Source organism: Notothenia rossii (genome assembly GCF_949606895.1).
Source record: "Notothenia rossii genome assembly, chromosome: 12".
In the NCBI taxonomy this organism is placed as follows: domain Eukaryota; kingdom Metazoa; phylum Chordata; class Actinopteri; order Perciformes; family Nototheniidae; genus Notothenia; species Notothenia rossii.
This window is the reverse complement of record NC_136911.1, coordinates 5,793,962-5,819,777: the sequence shown is the minus strand read 5'-3', so window position 1 is coordinate 5,819,777 and position 25,816 is coordinate 5,793,962. Positions and strand designations below refer to the sequence as shown.

General features: G+C 41.5%; 2 protein-coding genes across 2 annotated transcripts; both read right to left on the bottom strand.

Annotated features, from left to right (window-relative positions):
* Positions 1 to 1,062: 1,062 nt before the first annotated feature.
* On the bottom strand, positions 1,063 to 12,384 carry LOC307026700 (B-cell receptor CD22-like). The gene is made up of 10 exons (XM_079662296.1): positions 12,023 to 12,384; positions 11,864 to 11,921; positions 9,651 to 10,432; positions 8,327 to 8,376; positions 7,791 to 8,180; positions 7,137 to 7,442; positions 6,808 to 7,065; positions 2,719 to 2,803; positions 2,610 to 2,649; positions 1,063 to 2,445 (listed from the first exon to the last, which is right to left on the bottom strand). The coding sequence occupies exons 4-10, from the start codon at positions 8,364 to 8,366 to the stop codon at positions 2,182 to 2,184; spliced, it is 1,383 nt and encodes a 460-aa protein (XP_079518422.1). The 5' UTR covers positions 8,367 to 8,376; positions 9,651 to 10,432; positions 11,864 to 11,921; positions 12,023 to 12,384; the 3' UTR covers positions 1,063 to 2,181.
* Positions 12,385 to 23,500: 11,116 nt separating this feature from the next.
* LOC307026710 (uncharacterized protein) lies at positions 23,501 to 25,660 on the bottom strand. The gene is made up of 4 exons (XM_079662308.1): positions 25,531 to 25,660; positions 24,900 to 24,993; positions 24,791 to 24,830; positions 23,501 to 24,625 (listed from the first exon to the last, which is right to left on the bottom strand). Exons 2-4 carry the CDS (start codon positions 24,929 to 24,931, stop codon positions 24,362 to 24,364), a joined length of 336 nt encoding a protein of 111 aa, XP_079518434.1. The 5' UTR covers positions 24,932 to 24,993; positions 25,531 to 25,660; the 3' UTR covers positions 23,501 to 24,361.
* Positions 25,661 to 25,816: the final 156 nt, after the last annotated feature.

The window sequence follows — 25,816 nt, the reverse complement described above, 5'->3', positions numbered from 1 at the left end:
AGCCCTTCCGTGGCAACGGGGGCCCCAAGGAGATCGTCTCGGTCTTTCTTGGCCAGTGCGGTCAGACACATCACACGACCGACTGTGTTAGCCATACTCACAGCGGTCCAAGTAATCACTCCCATCCTCAGACGAGGGGGGTACTCAGCGACACTCCCACTCTTCTGTGGGAAATGAATATCAGAGGGTGAATTTGAGTTTAAATGCAAATAACCAACTTCATTGTTTAGGGTGTAATTTAACCCCGGGGATACTTTTTGTGTTTCAGCACCACGCAGAAAGTCCTGCTGGTTTAGTGGTACACCGGAGTGACCTACATTACAAAAACAGGAAGTACATGTGAAACATCAGAAATCCTTTATTCTTCAGATTCTGCAGATTAAAGTAGAAGAGTTACATATTATATAAAAAGGCAAGTTAAAAATCAAATGTAATAATAAATAAATAGACTATGGTAAAACAAATATGCAGCAGTGCCTAAAAATAATACATCACATTCAAAAAAGGAATACTGCAATAAAAACGTTCTAGCTCTTCATGCAGGATACAACATATATCATTATAATAATTTAAATTTAAATATTATTAATTTGGGGCATTACATTATTTAAAACATGATATTGTTTTGTTTTTATCACTAATTCATGACATTATTTTAATGTAGTATTGTGTTACTGTGGAGCAAATGTAAGATACTTTCTTTGCCACTGGGTAGATGAGTTGAATTTTACAAATTCATATCACATCCTTTAAATAAAAGTAACTATATGACATTATGAAGGGGACAGTACCCTACAATACACCACTGCATTAGGACCACCGTGTGAGCAACAGTGACACCCAGTGGACACACTCTGTATTACAGGATCTTTAATGAAACATAAAAAACTGCAACAGAACTCATGCCATGTCCTACATCCAGTGGTGTGAAGTAACTAAGTACATTTACTCAAGTACTTCACTTAAGGACCATTTTGAGGTACTTGTTTTTTGAGCATTTCAATTTTCTGCTCCTTTATACTTCTACTCCACAACAATTCAGAGGTACATCGTGTACTTTTACTCCACTACATGTATTTAACACCTTTAGTTACTTTGCAGATTTGGATTAATGATGTGAAATATAATCACACATTTAGTCTTGTTTTTGTAAATTGTGTTTATTTGATGGATTCATTTGTATTAATTAAGGAGCATACTGTAAGGCAAGGCAAGGCAAGTTTTTTTATATAGCACTTTCAACACAAGGCAATTCAAAGTGCTTTACAAAAAAATGAAAGACATTAAGAAAATGGCATATAAAATCAGTCAATAAAAACAAAAGTTAATAAAAGAAACATTAAAAGAAAAAATACATGGATAAAAGTTACAGTGCAGTCTAAGATATGAATAGTTCAATTAAAAGCAGCGACAAAAAGAAAAGTCTTCAGCCTGGATTTAAAAGTAGTAAGAGTTGCAGCGGACCTGCAGGTTTCTGGGAGTTTGTTCCAGATATTTGGAGCATAATAACTGAACGCTGCTTTACCATGTTTAGTTCTGACTCTGTTTAGTTCATTCATGTACATTTGCACCTCTTTAATTTGGAAGACCCTGATAGCTTTGCATCATCCTCTGTATCATTATAAAATAGGCAACAATACACATATGTAGCTATAATTAATGAATATTTTAACACTGTAAAAACTTCAACACCCAAATATATACATGCTTCATAAATAATTAAAATGAATACAATACCCTACTATATAATAATAATACGTTATAGTTTTTCAAGTTGGGAAGTGTTTTAAGCATTACTTCAAGTTAAACAAAAAAATAAATACTTGTTGGTTTATTTTGCGAAATGACCTTTACACAAAAATACACATCATTTCTCAGATCATATCTCGAGTGAAAATAACAGATAGTTGACTAAACCAGATAATTAAGATATTTTAAAAATGTTACTTCCTATTTTATTCATCATCGTCTAACTTTACTTCTTATAGTCTGATGATTTTGCAGTTTGTTACATAGCAGGGCCTTTTATTAAAGCAATCAATAACATAAAAGTGCACTTCAAAAAAATAGAAATATGACACTTTAAATATATGGAAAATAACTTCAAGTTTTGAAGCAAACAGGTTCTTGTGGCAATAAAAAAAACTGAATATTTGTCAAAAAAAATACATGTCTATACATTCATTTCCTTTTCACTTGAGCGTAGAGGTCTTCCGGTCTGTTTGCTGTCTCTGACACTTTGACCTCAGCATACAGCGTGTCCTCCGTCTGACCACCGTGCTGTTCTGAGACAGGGGTACTTTGATTCCTCTGCTTGGAGAAGTTGATCTCTCCGTAGTGGATCTCTTCTCCTGTTTCTGTTGCTGCGGCTGATTCTTGGACAGCTGTTAGCCTCTGCGTATTATTGATTTGTGTCTCATGTTCTCCCCTGATCTGCTCCCCCTGCTGAGAGTTGATACATAGAAATAGGAACTCTGATGAAACACCATGACAGTGGTTCATTGTGCCACATTTACTCACAGATAAGGAACTTAGTCAGTGCAGTCTCCAGTCTATTTAAGAAAGTGTTCACAACACATATATGTTCTGCATATTTGAGTATTTCCCACCTGTGACTGTTCTTGAGTTGTATGTTTGGACTTCAACCACCTGGAAGAGATAAAGAGCGGTCAGCTTCATGTAATAGATGTGGATATTAAATTGATTTGAGTTACTTACCAAACAGCAACAGCAAAACAGATGAGTATCATGATCCCAACGATCCCCCCGACAACTCCCCCCCATGGTGAAGAGCCATCATTTCCTACAGGAAAAAAAACATTCGTGGCTATAATCCAGATTTCATGTAGAGCTTGACTTCATACAGTATTTAGGAAAAACAGACAATGATGAAGCTGAAACTCAAAATGTTTTCTCAGTTGATGAAATTCTGTTTTTTATTTTCTCTCTTCCTCTTTTCACTTTCCTTTCAAATTACAAATCTCTTTTCGTCCTATTTTATGTGGCCTAATTTAATTAAATCCTAACTTATCATTTATAGACCACATTTTTCTATGTAAATGTGTTTTTTAACTTCCCATCAAACTCATTATTCCCATTTTTGCATATATTTACATTGATGCATTAACTGCTTTATCCAAAAATACCTGCTGTCAGGGTGCGTGGAAAAGGTAGGACCCAAAAGCAGTATTAACAAAAAGCGAGCTTTAATTTACAAAAAAAGCCGATGACAAAAGAAAACAAGAGACAAAGTTAGCATTACCCAAAAACAGGGGAGCACGAGTAAAATCCAGGACCAAAACTTCAAGGACAAACATGGAGCGTGACATGAAGGGAAATACAAACAATGAACCAACACCGAACACAGGAAGAGACCAGACTAAATACAGGGAGGGGTAATCACAAGACGAGAAACAGCCGGGCAGGAGAGGAGAAACACAAGGGCCACAGGTGAACACAATCAGACAATTAGACACACCAGGGAAACTAACGACAGGGAGGAAAAACATAGGGAGAGGGACAAGACAATATACACGGAGGAAAACATGACAGGGAGAACCGAACAGCAAAAATAAACCCAAACCTAGACATACAAAACTAAAAACGTGACATAACATGAGAATCATGACTGAACCCCACGCCCCCCTCAAGGGACGGATTCTAGACGTCCCTAAACACACAAAAAAATCCCAAAACGTCCAGCAGGGGGGGTGGAGGGGGACCGGAGGACGGGTTTGGGCCCAGAGGCAAGGCAGAGGAACTGGAGGGGATCTCGGGCGGACGGCCCGGGGGCAAGGCAGAGTCCATGGAGCGGGTCTTGGGCGGACGGCCCGGGGGGCAAGGCACGAGGGCGAAGGCAGCGGCAGGAACAACTCCGGAGGACGGGCAGGAACCGGAGCCGGTGGGACAGGCTTCGGCAGGATCCCCCACGCAAGAGGACCAGGAGTTGGCAAGACCCCCGGCGAGAGAGATGGCGGCGGGACCTCCATCGGAACAGGACATAGGGTTGGCAGGACCCCCGGCAGAAGAGTAGTCGGCGGGACCCCCAACGGGACAGCATATAGGGTTGGCAGGATCCCCGCTGGAAGAGTAGTCGGCGGGACCCCCAACGGGACAGGACATGGGGTTGGCAGGACCCCCGGCAGAAGAGTAGTTGGCGGGACCCCCAACGGGACAGGACATGGAGTTGGCAGGACCCCCAGCTGAACCTCCAACGGCACAGGACACAGGGTTGGCAGGACCCCCGGCAGAAGAGTAGTCGGCGGGACCCCCAACGGGACAGGACATAGGGTTGGCAGGACCCCCGGCAGAAGAGTAGTCGGCAGGGCCTCCAACGGCACAGGACATAGGGTTGGCAGGACCCCCGGCAGAAGAGTAGTCGGCGGGACCTCCAACGGCACAGGACATAGGGTTGGCAGGACCCCCGGCAGAAGAGTAGTCGGCGGGACCCCCAACGGGACAGGACATGGAGTTGGCAGGACCCCCAGCGGAACCTCCAATGGACCAGAACATTGGGTAGGGACTTGAGAGGGGACTCGAGAGGTGACTTGAAAGGGGACTTGAGAGGGGACTTGAGAGGGGACTCGAGAGGAGATTCGAGAGGAGACTTGAGAGGGGACTCGAGAGTTGACTTGTAAGGAGACTTGAGAGAGAACTCGAGAGGTGACTTGAGAGGGGACTCGAGAGGTGACTTGAAAGGGAACTTGAGAGGGGACTCGAGAGGTGACTTGAAAGGGGACTTGAGAGGGGACTCGAGAGGTGACTTGAAAGGGGACTTGGGAGGGAAATCGAGAGGAGACTTGAGAGGGAACTCGAGAGGAGACTCGAGAGGGGACTCGAGAGGGGACTCGAGAAGAGACTCGAGAAGAGACTCGAGAGAGGACTCGAGAGGGAACACGAGATGGGACTTGAGAGGAGACTTGAGAGGGAACTGGAGAGGTGACTTGAGAGGGAACTGGAGAGGTGACTTGAGAGGGAACTGGAGAGGTGACTTGAGACGGTTGGTCCACCGACAGGACACAGGGTGCTGGAGTCGGCCGGTACGCTGACAGGACTCGGGGAGCTGGCGTCGGCTGGAGAGCCAACAGGAGACGAGGTGCTGGAGTCGGCCGGTATGCCGACAGGACACGGGGAGCTGGCGTTGGCCGTCACGCCAACAGGACACGGGCTGCTGGCGTTGGCCGGAGAGCCAACAGGAGATGAGGAGCCGGGGTCGGGACCATGGCTGCTGGGCCCGGTACTTGAGCCGGAACCATGGCTGGAAGTGGAGCCGGAACCACGGCTGTATGGGCCGGTTCTGGAGCAGGGACCATGGCTGCATCGGCCGGTTCTGGAGCCGGAACCATGGCTGTGGGAACCGGAACTGAAGCCTGGATCATGGCTGTGTGGGCCGGTCTTGGAGCCGGAAACATGGCTGTAAGGTCCGGTTCTGGAGCAGGGACCATGGCAGCTGGGGCCGGCACTATAGCCGGAACCATAGCTGCTGGGCAAGGAACCAGAACACGGAACCATGGCTGTGTGGGATGGTACTGGAGCACTGTACCATGGCTGTGTGGGCCAGCACTGGAGCACGGAACCATGGCTGCTGGGGCCGGTTCTGGAACAAGGACCATGGCTGCTGGGGCCGGCATTGGAGCCGGAACCATGGCTGTTGGGCGTGGAGCAGAAGCCTGGACCCTGGCTGTGTAAGCCAGGTAATGGAGCACGGAAGCATGGCTGTGTGAGCCGGTACTGGTGCAAGGATCCATGGCCTTGTGGGCCGGTTCTGGAGCCGGAACAATGGCTATGTGGGCCGGCACTGGAACCTGAACCACTGGAGCACGGGTTGGAATCTTGGTCTTGCGTCTTCTAGAGATTCTTTGGAGGATCCGTGGGCCTCCCAAGGCCTGGTCTTACCCCAGGAAAGGGTTAGAGGCTTTGGACAAGTCCTCAGGACAACTTGCGAAAAGTTGTAGCCACTCAGGCAACAAACTCCTCAACCAAGGCATTTCGGCCACCTCCATTTGTGCCTTTTTGTCCCTTCTAGAAGAGGTTCCACTCCACTCGGCATGATAACACTGTAGGGAGAAATCCAGATCGAACAGATCCAACTCAAAATTATAAAAATCCGCTGGGTCCATTGTAGGTCGGTTCATTCTGTCAGGGTGCGTGGAAAAGGTAGGACCCAAAAGCAGTATTAACAAAAAGTGAGCTTTAATTTGAAAAAAAAGCAGATGACAAAAGAAAACAAGAGACAAAGTTAGCATTACCCAAAAACAGGGGAGCACGAGTAAAATCCAGGACCAAAACTTCAAGGACAAACATGGAGCGTGACATGAAGGGAAAGACAAACAATGAACCGACACCGAACACAGGAAGAGATCAGACTAAATACAGGGAGGGGTAATCACAAGACGAGAAACAGCCGGGCAGGGGAGGAGAAACACAAGGGCCACAGGTGAACACAATCAGACAATTAGACACACCAGGGAAACTAACGACAGGGAGGAAAAACATAGGGAGAGGGACAAGACAATACACACGGAGGGAAAACATGACAGGGAGAACCGAACAGCAAAATAAACCCAAACCTAGACATACAAAACTAAAAACGTGACATAACATGAGAATCGTGACACCTGCTCCTATTTCACAAACGTATGCAGTACATTTCTTTGTTTACCTCCGTTAGCCAGATGGATATTTTTTGGACTTTTAGATGAGCCATTTCTGAGTTTCGTGTAAAACGGTTTAGTAATATAAAAGTAATATTTAGTTGTTGTAGTGTTTTCCTATAAAGGGCTGAGTTTGTGGGTCCAGTCCTGTTACCTTTGAGTTTAAGATGGATCGTTGTTGACTTTCCATTACCAATCTCATTTGTGGCCACACAGTAATAACGTCCTCCCTCTGTGGCATTAAAGCTGTAAATCTCTCCCTGTGAGACCTTCATGTCTCCATCTTGGCTCTCCTTGAACCAGGTGAAGCTGCTGACGGGAGGCTGGGCTCTGCTGGAGCAGCTCAGCTCCACCCAGCTGCCCGCTGACACCGAACCTGAGGGTGGACTGACGGAGGTGTCCTTAGGAGCATCTGAGGAAAATGTGAGATTAACTTCATTCAAATCATGCCATCATGTGCTGACAATCACAGGTTGTTCTTACATGAAACATGGAGAGTCTTTGTCTCCTCTGCTGTCTTCACATCTTTCCCTTCATTCACAGGATAGCTGGCAGAGCAGGTGATGTTGAATCCATCATGTTGGTCTGACAGAGTGAGGGTCTTCTGGATCTTAGTCGTGAAGGTCCGACTTGGGTTTTCCTCCATTGTGTTGGGAGGGTCTTGTTGGAGAGTCCAGGTGAGTTTAGGAGGGGAGTGTGGACAGGGAGCTGGAGCTGAGCAGGTTACAGTGACAGACTCCGCCTCCTTCAAATCTCCTGAGATCTCAATGGTGGGGCTCGGAGGAGAATCTTTGGTTTAACACATTTTAAATGTGAGGATACAGGCCAATACAGTTTTCAACAGAAATAAAAAAATGTACATCTTATTGTAAAACGTGAAAAGAAAGGTCAGTCAGCTGCATCCTTTATGTAGATGATGTTATCCACATGAGACTCATATCTGTGCATGTAGACGTGCATTATTTGTAAAAGTAATGTATACAATATTATATACTGTAATATATTTGGATTTAGCAGGTTTCAGATATTATGACTTTTTGATTGTCTGAATAATTTCTGTAATAACTGATACATTGATTATCCTAGATGTATAGTTTAACAATAAAGGTAAGACTACTCCAACAAAAAGTCTCTTACCGTTCACTGTTATCTGAAGAGGAGCACATGCAGCTGTTGCCAGAAATGGGCTGTTCTCAATCCTGAAGAAGTATTTGTCTGTGTGACTTTTATTCAAACTAGAAAACAGAGTGGTGCAGTTTCTCTGACTCAGGTTTCCTGTAAGACTCATTGGATATCTGTTGATTGACCAATCACTGTGGAAAATCCAGTTTTCTTTAGTTTCATCAAATGTGTGCTCTTTTTTACTCCACACTCCAAAGACTTCTCGTGAGCTGCTGAAGCTCTCAGCTGGGACAGCGCTGAAGTTACACGGGATCAGCAAACAGGATCCACTCAGTGCTTCAATCTGCTTCGGGGTGGTGATGTCAAGGGCCTGGTAACAAGCACCTTCAACAAGATGTGGGAGATCTGTAGGAAGAAAAAAGAGCATATTAACAAACTGTGTCTAGTAAGCAAATTGTATTCAAACTCAGGATGTGAACAAAGGAGTCATTCTGGTATTTCTGCTTTTTCTAAGTAAAGATTGTAAACTATTAAAGTAACAAACATCTCACCTGAAACAAAGAGGACTAGCAGCAACATGTTGGTCACCATATTCAGGATTCTGGATTTGCAAAAACAAGAACACTGTTACTTTTCATTTGTAGTAATCATACATATAACGTATTCAGTTTTTACAAAGTGCTTTTAGCAACTTCCCTACTCCAAAGGCACCACAGAAACTTACCCTGTACAACCAGTTAGTTTTTGACACTTTCAATTTAAATCCTTCTGCAATATTATGCTTTGAAATAATTAACAGAAAATATAAAAAAAACAATAAAAGACTGAGTTCAGTCAAATGTTTCCTTACCACATGAGCCCACAGCTAGAACATACTACATTTACTGCATTTCTTATCAACGCTGCACTTTCCCTGTGATAAAAGATGAACACACCACCCCTAACCGAGGTAGAACAACGCACAATCATGGTTTTTTAAAGTGGATGGTTGTGTAAGAAATATAAAATGTTGGTCCATAGCTATAGTGAAAATGTAGTCTTCTCTTGTAGTTCTCTAAGTAATGATCAGAGTGTCAATACATTTGGACTGGATGTTAACAGAGACAGTAAAGCAAAGATTTCATCATCCTTTTACTATCTTTGTTATACTCTGTATATAAACACACATGAATAATAGGTGGAAAATAAATTGCCAATTCAAAATCCAAAAGGTATGTATTTAATTTTCTGTTATTCTGTTATTATTAAAGTAAGGAGCCAAATCACCAACTTCATTAATTATTATGTGGCAGAGACTGTTCTCTTTTCTTAAAAGTAGGAAGGAAGTTAGACGTTAAGGTTTCAAAGGACATGAGTCATGTCGTGAACAAAAATAATGACATATTTCAAGAACAGGAAATATTAACTTTTTTTAATTCATAATGTTGGTGCTTACCATTTTAAATATTACATTTTATCATCATCAAAACAGTAACTTAGATATCTGAATGTATTTTTCTAACATTCAAAGCTTCTTCACAGAATTCTTTTTAACCCCTGATTTGTTTTTAATTTAACACAGTTCACATGCATCCAACAGAAATACAAGTTAAGCAATTACGAATAAAAAGAACAAAATAAAAATCATGTGCCATGATTACGTTTAACGTGAGACAAATTAATGAAGAACTTTTTACTTGTGCGTACAGTACAAACACTTCAACATGTTATTCACTAAGGTTTAGGGTCATATTCAAAGAACATGGTACAATTGATTATTTACAGAAATCTGAATTGAAGTGGCACACTAAGGCAAATAATTACGAAATGGTTTTTTTATCCTAAACCAAACATGCCTGCAAAATGTTGTAGAAAGCATTGAAATGATTGTCTTACCAAAATGTGAAATCCAGGAAGTAATGTAAGGTGTCCAACAAATGCTCTACAGTATTTAGTCTTGTTAGAAAAAAGGAAGTGTGGACACACACACCAGGCTTTTGTATCTGCTGGATGCCACATCATGACCCATATATCGTCTCTCTGCTAATATCCTCTTTTTATTTTCATCACACCACTCACTGCATCCTGTAAGTCACTCCTTCTTAATGTGGAACATATAAGGCAAATCAGGTACCACGTTACAATAAGACTACCCTTATAAAGGGTTTACGAATAGTTTGTAATTAATTTATTAATTAGGTTGTGAACACTTTATAAATCATTAATAAGCTTTTATAAAACATTAGATAAACAGGGCAACTGTGACCGGTTGCTTGCCAAATAGTGAGCCCACATTTATCTGGACTGCTAAGCCTTATATTGGCTAATTAGCGTACTTCGTCTTCTTCATCAGCCAGCATCAACCACTGTGTTGATTCTCGCTAAGTAGCCAATATAAGGCTTAGTCATCTTGCCAAATAGTGAGCCTGTGTTGATGTATAGAACTGGTTTATAAATGATTCTTAATGATTAACAAAGTCTTTACAAGCTTATTCATAACCTAATTATAAACCCTTTATGAATCCTTTATAAGGGTAGTCTTATTGTAAAGTGGTACCGGCAAATCAATACAGCATTTTCTTTCAGTAAAAGTGAACTGAACGTCTTCCTGCTCTCTTTGTGACTCAGGATGTTTGTAACTCGACCACACGGTTGACACAGTCTGCTTCTGCTGCGTCCTGAAAAATAAGAGGAGAGGTTACTGTAACTTAAGAGATTTAGTATCTGTAAAGATTAAAAATAGTTGCAACATGTAATTTGTGTAGCCACAGAATAACAGTTATGTCTCAGGACCTCACAACACCATACACTGCACAGCAGACGGAGCAATCAACCGAATAACTAAAAAGACCATTTAAAGGTCACCTTTTATGCAAAATCCACTTTTTCCTGTCTTTTATACATAAACATGTCTCCCTTCTGTGTAAAGAGATTCTGAAAGTTTCAGGAAAATAGATTCCCTCTCTTTTTGTCCATTTATATAAAAACCTGTCTGAAAATGAGCTGATCACATTTTGGCCACTTTGTGATGTCATACAATTTTTTGGGTTGTACAACCACTAGCCAATCACCAAACAAGGTAACTCCCGCCCCCCCCCCACCTTATCACCTGAATCTCCTCATAGAACATTGTGTTTGTTCAAACCAATAGCTTCTCAGAGGGGCGTGGCCAGCAGCCGCTCATTAGCATTTAAAGCTACAGACACAGAATCAGCACTTTTGAAACGGGGCTGAAACAGAGGGGATTATGGGATGCTGCAATGATCTGTTTGGTATTTCAGCCAAACACTTCAGAGACATATTTTGTGTATATCTGAGACCTGTAATATATTGTTGAAAAAGAGTATGATAGGGGATCTTTAAAGAATAAGTGGAAACTCGCACACTAAAAAGCACACATATAATGTTTGCTGTATAATCTTTACAAGGTGATACTACGTTAATGTTGTGTTAGCGCTTGTTGGACAGCACTCAAAATAAATGAATGCAGGTTTAAAGTATGACTTGATTTTTATTGGGGAATACTTGTATTTGTCTATGATTATGTTTTCTTGGTATTTATGTCTGATGTTCTGTTATCAGCAATCTGTGTTTTAATGGACCAATTCATATAATTATTATAGCACACATGTTACCTTTTTACACTTCCATCAGACATGGAGCAACATCAGCCTTCATTTGGAGTCATACGTCTGATAGCTGGAGAATATTCATCTTTCATATTTGTTGCTCCTTAGCTCCTAAACACTCCATTTGTCACCAGCTAACTTCTTACATCACAAGTCTGCGATATAAGGTAACATAACCAGATGTTTTAGTTATTTTCATTGCTTTAACCTGCTACAAAATCAATAGTGAACATTCGTAAATGCCTGCACCCAGCTCTGATGTCTCAGTAGTGAGATGTGCTGCTTTGCATGTGATGTCACTTCTGTTAAAAAGTATAATCATTGGAGGATAATTCCTTCTTAATTATGCACATCCTAACACAAGAACAACTACAAATAAACCCTAGTTTATTGATCCCTAAGAATTAAATTAGGAACTATTTTCAGTTGGAATTGTATTCGTTGTCATGCAGGCAGTTAAATGTGTCCAATATGAAATACCTCTCCTCGTCTGGTGGATTCCTCCTCTGGTTCAGAAGAGCGTCTTGATCCGAACCAGCTGGAAAAAAAGGAAAACATTTGTTTTTGTTTATGTTGTGATGATAATTGATACGAGGAGTGAAGCAGGTAGGACCCAAACGCAGATAATACTGACAATACCTTTATTTCAAGGGCTAACATATCACAGGGACAGACAAAACACTCCACGGTGAACTCGGTCACAAACAAAAGACGAACCAACACTGAACACCGGAAGAGACAAGACTAAATACAGGGAGGGGTAATCACAAGACGAGAAACAGCCGGGCAGGGGAGGAGAAACACAAGGGCTACAGGTGAACACAATCAGACAACTAGACACACCAGGGAAACTAACGACAGGGAGGAAAACATGACAGGGAGAACAGCAAAACACCCAAACCTAGACATAAAAACGTGACATAACATGAATATCGTGACAATAATGATCTACAGCCAAATATACAAATTAGTGTGTAGCTGCATGTCATATCACAGGAGAGTTTGTCTCACCATTCAAAGATGACCATTGTACTGACGAGCATTATGATTCCCAGCATCTTCAATATCAGATGAACATCTAGGCCTACCGTCCCAATCAGTTGATCACCTGCAACCCAACAGCATGGTCAGATTCCACTCACTGGGAGACATGAGAACATCTCAAACCAGGACTCCTGCTGCTACCTTCAAATATCAACGCACGTCCTTTTGATAGTTTAATTAAATGAATTTGACATTGAATTGTAGTGACAGTTTCGTGTTTACCAATAGTCAGCAGGATCGTTGTTGACTTTCCATTACCAAGCCCATTTGTGGCCACACATTAATAACGTCCTCCCTCTGTGGCATTAAAGCTGTAAATCTCTCCCTGTGAGACCTTCATGTCTCCATCTTGGCTCTCCTTGAACCAGGTGAAGCTGCTTGTCCTTAGGAGCATCTGAGGAAAATGTGAGATTAACTTCATTCAAATCATACCATCATGTGCTGACAATCACAGGTTGTTCTTACATGAAACATGGAGAGTCTTTGTCTCCTCTGCTGTCTTCACATCTTTCCCTTCATTCACAGGATAGCTGGCAGAGCAGGTGATGTTGAATCCATCATGTTGGTGTTGGGAGGGTCTTGTTGGAGAGTCCAGGTGAGTTTAGGAGGGGAGTGTGGACAGGGAGCTGGAGCTGAGCAGGTTACAGTGACAGACTCTGCCTCCTTCAGATCACCTGGGTTTGACATTTTAATTCTGGGGCTTGGAGGAGAATCTGTGGTTGAAAGATTATCAGATTATACACTGAAAAACACTGTGCTGTGTTTTTAACCTTTAACATTTGTGTAAGTGTAAATTCTCATGTAATCTCCCATTAATAATTTCAGTACCTCTTAGTTTTATCTTGGAAGGGTAACAAAGTGAACAAAGTCGCATTCATTTAGATTTTTCCTGTTACTGCTACGGTACTTCCCCTAGGCATGTGATGCAGTAAAGTTCTGCATTTAAAGTGTCTATTGATAGTGTATTCAGTCAGACATTCAAATCAATGACACCTGGTTTCTGTCACATTTGACCAGAAGTCGAAGAAGAAGTACTCGGATCCTTAACATAAGTAAAATACTATGTTCTTAAAATATTCCATTATGAATTCAAAATGTTACTGAAGTATTGGAGCAAAAGTTTTATTATCAAAATGTAATATGTTAAATACTTGGTTAATAATTACTATAAAGGGCATCATATCAACAGCATATCATGTGATTTATATGAAAAAAGTAACTATGTTAAATAAATCTAATGGAGTAAAAGTATGACATTTGCTTCCAAACTGTAGTAAAGTAAATACTCAAATAAATAATTGAGTAACTGTACTTACATTATTTACAATCCACCACTGTTTTACCCAGCACTCATACGGTTGAACAGCCTACAGCAGAAATGTAGTGTAGATAAGGTTCACTACGTTTGCTGTTTAAACCAAAATGGCACCTGATTTAACTTTTTATTTAGAATCAGAATTGTATAGAATCTCTCACCTTTGACTGTTATTTCTAGAGGATCACAACCAGCTGTTGCCAGAAATGGTCTGTTCTCAACTCTGAAGAAGTATCTGGCCGTGGAAGTTGTGTTTAACCTGTGAAATAAGGTTGTGCAGTTTCTCTGACTCAGGTCTCCAGTGATTTCCATTAGGTCGCTGATTTCTGCCTTGCTACTGTTGAAAATCACTTTGTCTGGATTGTTGGCAAAGTCAGCAGTGTCTTTAATCCACACTCCGAAGGATTCTCTTGAGCCATCAAATGTTTCTCCAACCTTGTTAGCACTGAAGTTACGTGGGACATGAAGACAGGATCCATTTAGTGCTTCCATCTCCTGAGGGGTTGTTAGGAGCAGATGATTCGAACACCTAGTGTTAGCCCCTGTGAAACAGATTCTGTTGTGATTTACAAGAACAAATCTTCATGAATGGAGCAGTAACACTTCATTTGATTAGCACCTGCCCTACCACTATCCTACAACCATGAAAAACAACATAAATATGTGACGATTTGAGAGCAATGCAGGCGAGCCAATCAATTACATATATTTTGAAAGTCATAAAACACAAGAAAATAAAAACCAGATTTAAATAACAACAATACAATTGAATTAAAAAGGGGATTAATAAAATCACATTCATATTTAAAAATTTGAATACAATACAAAAATAATAAATAAAATATAATATAATATAAACAGGTGATCAATATAATTACAATGACATTTTACAATGTAAATGTAATTAAGTGAATTAAATAATGTAAACAATGGTATAAACCATTCTTAATCAAAGGCCTGGCTAGGTGCCTTTTTAAGTTAACTTTTAAGATTTCCAGCAGCTCGTATCCTTTCTGTTTTTGTTTTTTTATTAAATCAAATGAATGAATTAAAGCATTTTCCTGAAGTAAACATGGAACAAAGAGCTCACCTGAAAGGAAGAAGAGACTCAGTAAAAGGTTGGCTGTCACCATTCTCACAGACTGGACTGCACTGAATGTCATAACCTAGGTTTCAAGCAGAATAATGCAGTTACTCTCAGAGAGCACCGAGCTTTGCACAACCACAATGTTCTGTGGTTTAACTGACTTACTTCTGCAAGGCAAATCTGCACCTAACAAAATAATACAACTGTTAGTTAGACAAGAATAAATAATGTTTTCTTATGTGTTCACTTTTCACAAACTAACTTCCTTTGTTGAAGCTGTGGTCATTGAAGTCAACTTCCTATCATTTGAGAAGAGACAGCATGTGCCATTCTTTACAGCAGAGAAATAGAAGAAGTTCTCACCCTAACCACTCATACATGTTTTGCTTTTCACACTAAGTGTTTTTCTATATTAAATATATAATTACTGGTGGATGTGGGGGAAACTTCTGTAGCAATTGGAAACAGGATTCAGAGAGGCACGAGGAGAGCTGGAGCTTTGATGGCAAACACTGGTGGTTTATTTGGAGTTACTCAAGGCCGTAGACCTATGCCATGGGAAAGGAGACAGTGAGATGAGAAAATGACGAACTGTGTTGAAGGTTGAATATTTAAGCAAATGATTCCCTAACAGTGGATACTTTTAACTGAGCTGTACATTTGAGGTTCTTTGCTTGAGTATCTCCATTATCAGTGGGAGAAATATTAAAGGGACCCTGTTATACTTTTTGGGGAATTTCTCTTTCCTGTAGTGTGTAATATAGGTTGTGTGTATGTAAATGGTCTGCAAAGGCTAAAATCTCAACGTTCCCTCCAGAGGGAGTTTCTCTCTCCCCCGTGAGAGCGTGTGCTCAGTCAGGACCGTTTAAACTGATAAACTGGGTCAAAGTTATGGGCCTTGGAAAATATTTCCCCAACACTTAGTTACATTCTAACACCCATCTTAATTGTTGTGAAGAAAGCTACTCAAATTTAAAATGACTAAATGAAATAGAATAATTAAAAAACAAATAAATAGAGTTTAATGTATTTCTACTTATTTCCTTTCAGTCCTGAACTCAATCATGGAAGCAAACATTAACATAGTGTCAGTGTCATTTCCTCAGTGTGAGTGTGAGAGGAAAAGAGAGTTAAAGAAGTTGTAATTTAAATCTCATATGGACTCAATCATAACAGAAACAAAACCACAACTTCCCTAACATGGTAAACAATGATCTGATGAAACAGAGACAGGAATATCTGTGGCACTTGATTGGTTTAAAATGATGATAGCTTGCATGCAACACCGAGGAGAAACAGGAACTGTCACTCTCTTTGATGACCACATGCAGAAGGAACTCTGTAAATTGTGACATTGAGGAATGAAGGTGTTTTAATGGTGAAATATGAGCATAACGATTATTTAAAGGTGCTTAAAGTATATTTTATTTTGGTGAATAAAAACCAAATAAATGTGTGCATCATTCAAATTGATTCACAATACATACATAAGAAACTGAGATTACTTAAAAAATGCCATTTCAAACATTTTAAAAGATGCATGAGTGCTTCAAGTGACTCTCTCTCACACACACACACACACACACACACACACACACACACACACACACACACACACACACACACACACACACACACACACACACAAAGCTGCAGATGTGGGAGGTTATGAGTTTCCCTTCATTGTATTAAAACAGTCCAGGGGCCGTATTTACAAAGGATCTTAGGGCTAAAAGTAGCTTCTAACTGGCGAATTTAGGAGAAACTCCTAAACATAATGGGCGTGTCAGTCTTAAATTTAGGACTCCTAATTTTATTCACTAAGAGCAATTCACACAGTGTTTTAGGCCTAAAAGTAGCACCTAAGTCTGGGAGAGCTTAAAAGTCCTCGAGAGGACTCCTAACTCAGTAAGACCTATTCACAAAGAATCTGAAAATGACTGCGAGACGAAATGTTTTGGAGACAATGGAAGACTGTGAATTGATCAAGAGATATAGGCTAAATCGTGAGGGTATCAAACTTGTTGTGGAATTAGTGCGGGATGCAATAACATCCCCGACTAACAGGAATAACCCGATTAGTCCGGAAATAAAATGTTTGGCAACACTACGATATTTAGCAACAGGGAAAATGCAACTTTGCAATGCCGACGATTTAGGAATATCCCAACCATCAGTCAGCCGTGCCATAAACCAAACCATCAACGCGCTCTCTAGACCACATATCATCCAACAGTTTATCCGGTTTCCTTTGGACAATCAACAACTACACAGGATCAAAGCCAACTTCATGGCAATTGCAGGTATGCCTGGTGTGGTCGGTGCTATTGACGGGACGCACATAAAAATAATTGCGCCATCAAAAGATGAGGACGTGTTCGTCAATAGAAAGAAAGTAGCCTACATTCCATCAACACGCAGATTGTTTTCATTCGTCATGATAGGGGGACTTGAATGGCGGTATGGGCTGTTATTGAAAGTGTTTAAGTGCTGGAAATATGCTCATTGGATAATAGTTTGCAGGGTGCTTTTAATTGCCTCCTTGATTTAATGCAATTTACGTATTTTTATTGTTTGCTCTCTCTCTTTAACGTGCATATACAACGTCATTATCGTGGTCTGCACAAACTTGTCATCATGCGTGTATTCTGCTAACTGCACTGTCCATAACTATTTGATAGGAATACATTTCTAGCCTAGGCTATTTCCTTGTTTTTCGGTGATTTAGTGGGCTCGTTTGTGGGATGATGCGGATGAGTTTCACCGAGACCGCCTGCTCTGAACAACCAATCACCGTACTGACCGCTTCTAAACTCATGCACGAGAATCAACGTAATCCATAGCAACGGCGCGTCACTCTTAGTTCACTCTTAGTGATTTATCCTTAGAATGAGTAGGTCTCAGCGGCTTTGTGAATAACTTTTAAGAAAAAACTCCTAGGTAAAATGTTTTAGCGCGAGTTAGGAGCACTCCTAGCGGAAAGATAAAATGCTTTGTGAATACGGCCCCAGGTCTCCATTTCTACAAACTTGAGTTATTCAATAATGTTTATCTTCAAACATTTAGAGGTCCTCTGGTTGCCTAGCAGCCTGTGTTAGGCTGTCTGCTGTGTGTGGCACTTTGACCTGAGCGTACAGCGTTTCCTCCTTCTGCCCCCCGTCCTGCACCGGGACAGGGGTCGACCAGGGGTCTGCTTGGAGAAATCGATCTCTCCGTAGTGGATTTCCTCTTCCGGCTCCTCAATAGTCAGCTCTTCATTCTGTAAAAACGTAAGCAGCAGCAAATATGTCTGTCAAAAGATGATTCCTCTTTTGTGGTTTGTACAATCTTTCACCACATCATGTTAGAAACTGGATATTTGTACAGATCTGTTGCGTTTCTTCCTCTTTTTTACTCATGGAGAAACTTAGACATCTTATTTTTCCTACAGTATACAGTCCATTATTGTAAACAATTGATTCCTACCAGACTCTGTTGTTCAGTTGAGCACGTCCAAAACCCCCGTCTCCCACGCAACAGAGCGCTGTAAGTAAAAAAGTCGATAAGAAATCCATCCATCCATCCATCTTCTCCCGCTTATCCGTGGTCGGGTCGCGGAGGTAGCAGTTCCAGCAGAGAGCCCCAAACTTTCTTTTCCCTGGCCACATCAACCATCTCTGACTGGGGGATCCCAAGGCGCTCCCAGGCCAGAGAAGAGATATAATCCCTCCACCTGGTTCTAGGTCTACCCCTTGGTCTCTTCCCAGCTGGACGTGCCTGGAACACCTCCCTAGGGAGGCGCCCAGGTGGCATCCTAACTAGGTGCCCGAACCACCTCAACTGGCTCCTTTCGACGCGAAGGAGGAGCGGTTCAACTCCGAGTCCCTCCCGGATGACCGAACTTCTCACCTTATCCCTAAGGGAGACACCAGCCACCCTGCGGAGAAAACCCATCTCGGCCGCTTGTACCCGCGATCTCGTTCTTTCGGTCATGTCGATAAGAAATGATTCAGGAAATTAGAAAATGTGTACCTTGAATGCTTTGATTTGTGAGACTTACAAAACAATGACAACCAGGGAGATGAGTAGGATGATCCCAACGATGACTCCCTGATACGCTGGCTCCATTATAGATGGGTTAGGTTTCAACAATTAAGAATACATGGTTAAAATGTATTGTTTGTTGTCTCCCTGCAGTTATTGGTGAGCTTTAAAATTGTGTCAAGAATTTCTGGTAATCTGTAAATTACCATCATGACATGAAGTATACTATAATAAATTGTTTTACAGTTACAGTACTGATACTGTGACTTAAAAGTATAGCATTAAAGTCTCTATTTTACAGTTGAAACACTATTACCATAAACAAAAATACAGTACTTTTTAAATGGCAGTGTTTTATTTTATAGTTAAAATACTATGACCGTAAACACAAACACGGTGCTTGGAAGTTACTGTGTTTCATTTTAGAGCTATAATACTACTACTGTAATACCTTAAAAAAAAAAGAAGCTAATTACTGTGTTTCATTTTACAGTTAAAACACTATTACCGTAAACACAAATACAGTACTTGGAAGTTACTGTGTTTCATTTTACACTGTTACTGTAAATAAAAACGTGTAAATACTGTGATTACCTTTAAAGTATTTAACTGGCAGCAATTGACAAGTTACTTACTGTAATTCATTTTACAGTAAGTAACTTGTCAATTGCTGCCACTTAAATACTGTGAACTTCACAGTACGTTTCTTACAGTGTACTTAAAGAAGACATGTAACTAATGTAGCACAAGTTCCACTTTTTAAACCTGGTTTTGGAGAAAAGTCTGATGAATTGAAGTAAATAGGTGAAAGGTTGAAAGGGTGAACAACAGGAAAACTATATTGAAACATTATTTTGCAAGCTCTAAAATAATTTGGGTAGTCAAATCCAAATGTTTAATGTTCAGTGGGTAAAGCCCCGATTGCACCTGCCTCCTGAGACATCTCCCCCCAGAACTGGGGGAGCACCCATGGCCCGCCTCACCCTCCCCAGGAGTGTGAGAATGAGACACAACGGTGGAAAGGCGTAAAGCAGCTTCTTTGGCCATGGCTCGTGTGCAAACGCGTCCACCCTCAAGGGCGGGTCGTCGCTCAGAGCCATGGAGCACCACAGGGCGCAGTGAACACTGTGATGTAGGAGGTCACCCGTCCCAGTGGGGACCCCCTCTGGAGGTGATCCGGGGACCCCCAGAATTGGAGGTTGCCCTCCACTGAGGGGGGGGATGGTCACCAGATGCCGTTTGTGTCTCTTGAGATCTAAACGCAAGCTGGAGAATCACCTCTGCAGGCGGCGCATATGCAGTAACCCGAGCGGGACCACAACGCGAGCCAACGCCATGAGACCCAGGGTCTGCATGATAGTCAAAGCTGTCACTGTTGCCCCCTGTTGCAGTCTGCAAACTGCCCGAAGCAAGGATGCCTGTCTGCTCTCTGACAGGGTGGCGCGTAGACTGCCTGCATCGAGCACCAATCCCAAATACAACGCCTGCTGGTGAGGTTTGGAGGTGCTTTTCTTCCAATTGATCGCAAAACCCAACTTGGTTAGGTGTAGGATCAATTGGGCTGTGTAACACATTGCCCGTTCCCTGGACCTGGCCATAACTATGAGGTCGTCCAGATAAAAGAAAACTCTCATGCCACGGCCGCGCAGAGGCTGGAGCGCTGTGGCCACACATTTGCTGAACGTGCATGGGGACAGGGAGTAGCCGAACGGTAGTCTGTTGTAATCTTTGAAGTCAAAACGCATGAAAGTAAGCGTCCTTCAGGTCGATGGTTGTAAACCAATCGCCTGGCTGCACCAGTCCCAGTAACTGTTTTATAACTAACAAACGGAATTTTCTGGGTGCAATGTGGAGATTCAGACTGTGAAGAGCATAGGCCTGAATTTGTCTGTCTTTTTGGGAACCAGGAAGTACAGGGAATAATGCCCCCCCTCTCTGTCTTGCGTGCGCGCAGCAGACACTGCCTGTTTTTGCACCAAGGCCTGAACCTCTGCTGAGAAAAAATCTCCCCTCAGGATAGCTTTGCCTCTGTTAAATGTTTAAATGTTTTCTAACCCTGCTACCCCGGCCATAATGTCCCTGTACCCGCATAGCGCGGTTTATCACTCTCACCCGCGCATGCGCAATATCTGCCTCCTTTACTGGAGTTACAACCTGGGCAGCGAGTGGGGAATCGGTCAACATTACCTGTCTGTGTGGGTGTGTGGAAAGAAAAGACACTCAGACTGGATTACAAGTTATCTTTTTTATTTGGAAAAGATTACCTTGTTACCGTCAAACAGGGAGGAGGCGGGATTTGCCCTCGCGTCCTGGCCGGAGAAATCTCCTCTCTCCGCCGGGATGCTTCCTCCCGCCGCCAGTCAACTCCTGGAGGACGGAGCTCCCCACCCAGTACCCCTTCGCTGCGGCCCACCCAGTACCCCCTTCTAGGGGCTCTGTACCGTCGCATCTCTCCGCCTTACCACCGCCGGGCGCTCTCTCCCTTGCGGAGAGTCCTCAGGGCGAGCCAGCGGCAGCATGCGGCTGAGCTGCGCCCTCTCTCCCTCCAGGCGACCGAGGATATCGATCCGGAGAGCCCTTCCGTGGCAACGGGGGCCCCAAGGAGATCGTCTCGGTTTTTCTTGGCCAGTGCGGTCAGACCTAGCCACACGTGACGCGATGCCACGGTGCTCAGGGACATCACACGACCGGCTGCGTTAGCCATACTCGCAGCGGTCCGAGTAATCACTCCCATCCTCAGACGAGGGGGGTACTCAGCGACACTCCCAACACACCTAGATTACTGGCCGCCGCGGCCATCTGCACCCCGAGCCAGAATATTTTATCCAGATACTCAAGCATCTCGCGGTCACGTGACAGCAGGGGCAGGGGCCTTCTCCCCTTTGGCCACCCGAAGGCTGGCTTCGCCGGACGGGCCGGGCCGTAGAAGCCCTTATGCAGGCGGCTCACCGGCCTCTTCATTCAGCTGTGTCTCACTGCCTTGCTGAAGAGAAAGGGATGACAGTAAGGAGACAAGGCCTCCTTTTATGCGGTGAGATGCGCGCACATTCAGGCTACGTCTAGAAAGTTTCTGTGGATGAATGCTTGCATGATAGGATCGAGGGGAAGTACCCATAGAGTCCATTAGAGGGCGGAGCCTGTGAGAGATATAACCTGGAAATCCAGACTCATGATGAATATGAGGTTAGAAAAATCCGCATGAATAGACAAACTAAATATACCTCAGCAGCGGGATGTTGCATGCAGTTTTTCCGGAGCAATGTTGGTAGACAAGCTCACCTGAAATAAAGAGGATGTGCAGTATCACGAATTCTGTTGCAGACATGGCTCCCAGTTCCTAAGTTGAAAAGAACAACAATAACGATGACACTGTTTAAACATGTTTTAGAGCTATTACAAAACAATTACACCATCGTGTTGAACAGAGATACCGATGCTAAACATTTAAATGCTGATGATGCAAATTTGTCATTCTCAGTCTTAATTCTGACCAAAAAAAAGGATCAAATTAAATATTAGATCATTTAATGTTTTTTTTTTTTTAGTTCATGAAGAGTAATTTTTAACATAATATAATAGCATCTGAAAATGTTCTTACCAATAAATCCTATATCAAAGAGAGAGACACAACGAGACTTTTCTTTGGGAAATGAATATCAGAGGGTGAATTTGAGTTTAAATGCAAATAACCAACTTCATTGTTTAGGGTGTAATTTAACCCCGGGGATACTTCTTGTGTTTCAGCTCCACGCAGAAAGTCCTGCTGGTTTAGTGGTACACCGGAGTGACCTACATTACAAAAACAGGAAGTACATGTGAAACATCAGAAATCCTTTATTCTTCCCGCAGTGGGGACATTTACAGCAGCAGAGGTACACTGCAGATTAAAGTAGAAGAGTTACATATTATATAAAAAGGCAAGTTAAAAATCAAATGTAATAATAAATAAATAGACTATGGTAAAACATATATGCAGCAGTGCCTAAAAATAATACATCACATTCAAAAAAGGAATACTGCCATAAAAACGTTCTATCTCTTTATGCAGGATACAACATATATCATTATAATAATTTTAATTTAAATATTATTAATTTGTGGCATTACATTATTTAAAATATGATATTCTTCTGTTCTTATCACTAATTCATGACATTATTTTAATGTAGTATTGTGTTACTGTGGAGCAAATGTAAGATACTTTCTTTGCAACTGGGTAGATGAGTTGAATATTACAAATTCATATCACATCCTTTAAATGAAAGTAACTATATGACATTAAATGAAGGGGACAGTACCCTACAATACACCACTGCATTAGGACCACCGTGTGAGCAACAGTGACACCCAGTGGACACACTCTGTATTACAGGATCTGTAATGAAACATAAAACACTGCAACAGAACTCATGCCATGTCCTACATCCAGTGCTGTGAAGTAACTTAGTACATTTACTCAAGTACTTCACTTAAGGACAAGTTTGAGGTACTTGTATTTTGAGTATTTCAATTTTCTGCTACTTTATACTTCTACTCCACTCCAATTTTGAGGTACATTGTGTACTTTTACTCCACTACATGTATTTAATACCTTTAGTTACCTTGCAGATTTGGATTAATGATATGAAATATAATCACACATGTAGTCTTGTTTTTGTAAATTGTGTTTATTTGATGGAGTCATTTGTATTAAGTAGCATACTGTACATTTGCACCTTTTTAATTTGGAATTCCCTGATAGCTTTGCATCATCCTCTCTATCATTATAAAATAGGCAACAATACACATATGTAGCTATAATTAATACATATTTTAAGACTGTAAGAACTTCAGCACCCCCCCCTCCCAGCTGTCATCAGATTGTGATTCATACAATGCTAAATCTTGACTGGTGCACAGAAACGGGTGACATCATATTTTCCAACCTAAGCCACACCCACTTCAAACTAGTGAGACCCTCCATGGAAAAAAGGCTCATGTGAATTTCAAAACTGTTAAAAGTTATGTTAAAAAAAGATAAATAAATATATACATGCTACATAAATAATTAAATTGAATACAATACCCTACTATATAATAATAATACTTTATAGTTTTTCAAGTTGGGAAGTGTTTTAAACATTACTTCAAGTTAAACAAAAAAATAAATACTTGTTGGTTTATTTTGCAAAATGACCTTTACACAAAAATACACATAATTTCTCAGATCATATCTCGAGTGAAAATAACAGATAGTTGACTAAACCAGATAATTAAGATATTTTAAAAATGTTACTTCCTATTTTATTCATCATCGTCTAACTTTACTTCTTATAGTCTGATGATTTTGCAGTTTGTTACATAGCAGGGCCTTTTATTAAAGCAATCAATAACATAAAAGTGCACTTCGAAAAAATCAAAATATGACACTTTAAATATATGGAAAATAACTTCAAGTTTTGAAGTAAACAGGTTCTTGTGGCAATAAAAAAAACTGAATATTTGTCAAAAAAAATACATGTCTATACATTCATTTCCTTTTCACTTGAGCGTAGAGGTCCTCTGGTCTGTTTGCTGTCTCTGACACTTTGACCTCAGCGTACAGCGTGTCCTCCGTCTGACCACCGTCCTGCTCTGAGACAGGGGTACTTTGATTCCTCTGCTTGGAGAAGTCGATCTCTCCGTAGTGGATCTCTTCTCCTGTTTCTGTTGCTGCGGCTGATTCTTGGACAGCTGTTAGCCTCTGCGTATCATTGATTTGTGTCTCATGTTCTCCCCTGATCTGCTCCCCCTGCTGAGAGTTGATACATAGAAATAGGAACTCTGATGAAGCACCATGACAGTGGTTCATTGTGCCACATTTACTCACAGATAAGGAACTTAGTCAGTGCAGTCTCCAGTCTATTTAAGAAAGTGTTCACAACACATATATGTACTGCACATTTGAGTATTTCCCCACCTGTGACTGTTCTTGAGATGTATGTTTGGACTTCAACCACCTGGAAGAGATAAAGAGCAGTCAGCTTCATGTAATAGATGTGTATACTAAATTGATTTGAGTTACTTACCAAACAGCAACAGCAAAACAGATGAGTATCATGATCCCAACGATCCCAACGATCCCCCCGACAACTCCCCCCCATGGTGAAGAGCCATCAGTTCCTACAGGAAAAAAAACATTCGTGGCTATAATCCAGATTTCATGTAGAGCTTGACTTCATAAAGTATTTAGGAAAAACAGACAATGATGAAGCTGAAACTCAAAATGTTTTCTCAGTTGATGAAATTCAGTTTTTTATTTTCTCTCTTCCTCTTTTCACTTTCCTTTCAAATTGCAAATCTCTTTTCGTCCTATTTTATGTGGCCTAATTTGATGAAATCCTAATTTATCATTTATAGACCACATTTTTTGATTTTTTTTATCTTCCCATCAAACTCATTATTCCCGTTTTTGCATATATTTACATTGATGCCTTTACTGCTTTACCCAAAAATACCTGCTCCTATTTCACAAATGTACATGCATACATTTCTGTATACATGTGTTTACCTCCATTAGCCAGATGGATATTTTTTTCGCTTTTAGATGAGCCATTTCTCAAGAGTTTTGTGTAAAACGGTTTAGTAATATAAAAGTAATATTTTGTTGATGTAGTGTTTTCCTTTAAAGGTCTGAGTTTGTGGGTCCAGTCCTGTTACCTTTGAGTTTAAGATGGATCGTTGTTGACTTTCCATTACCAATCTCATTTGTGGCCACACAGTAATAACGTCCTCCCTCTGTGGCATTAAAGCTGTAAATCTCTCCCTGTGAGACGTTCGTGTCTCCATCTTGGCTCTCCTTGAACCAGGTGAAGCTGCTGACGGGAGGCTGGGCTCTGCATGAGCAGCTCAGCTCCACCCAGCTGCCCGCTGACACCGAACCTGAGGGCGGACTGACGGAGGTGTCCTTAGGAGCATCTGAGGAAAATGTTAGATTAACTTTATT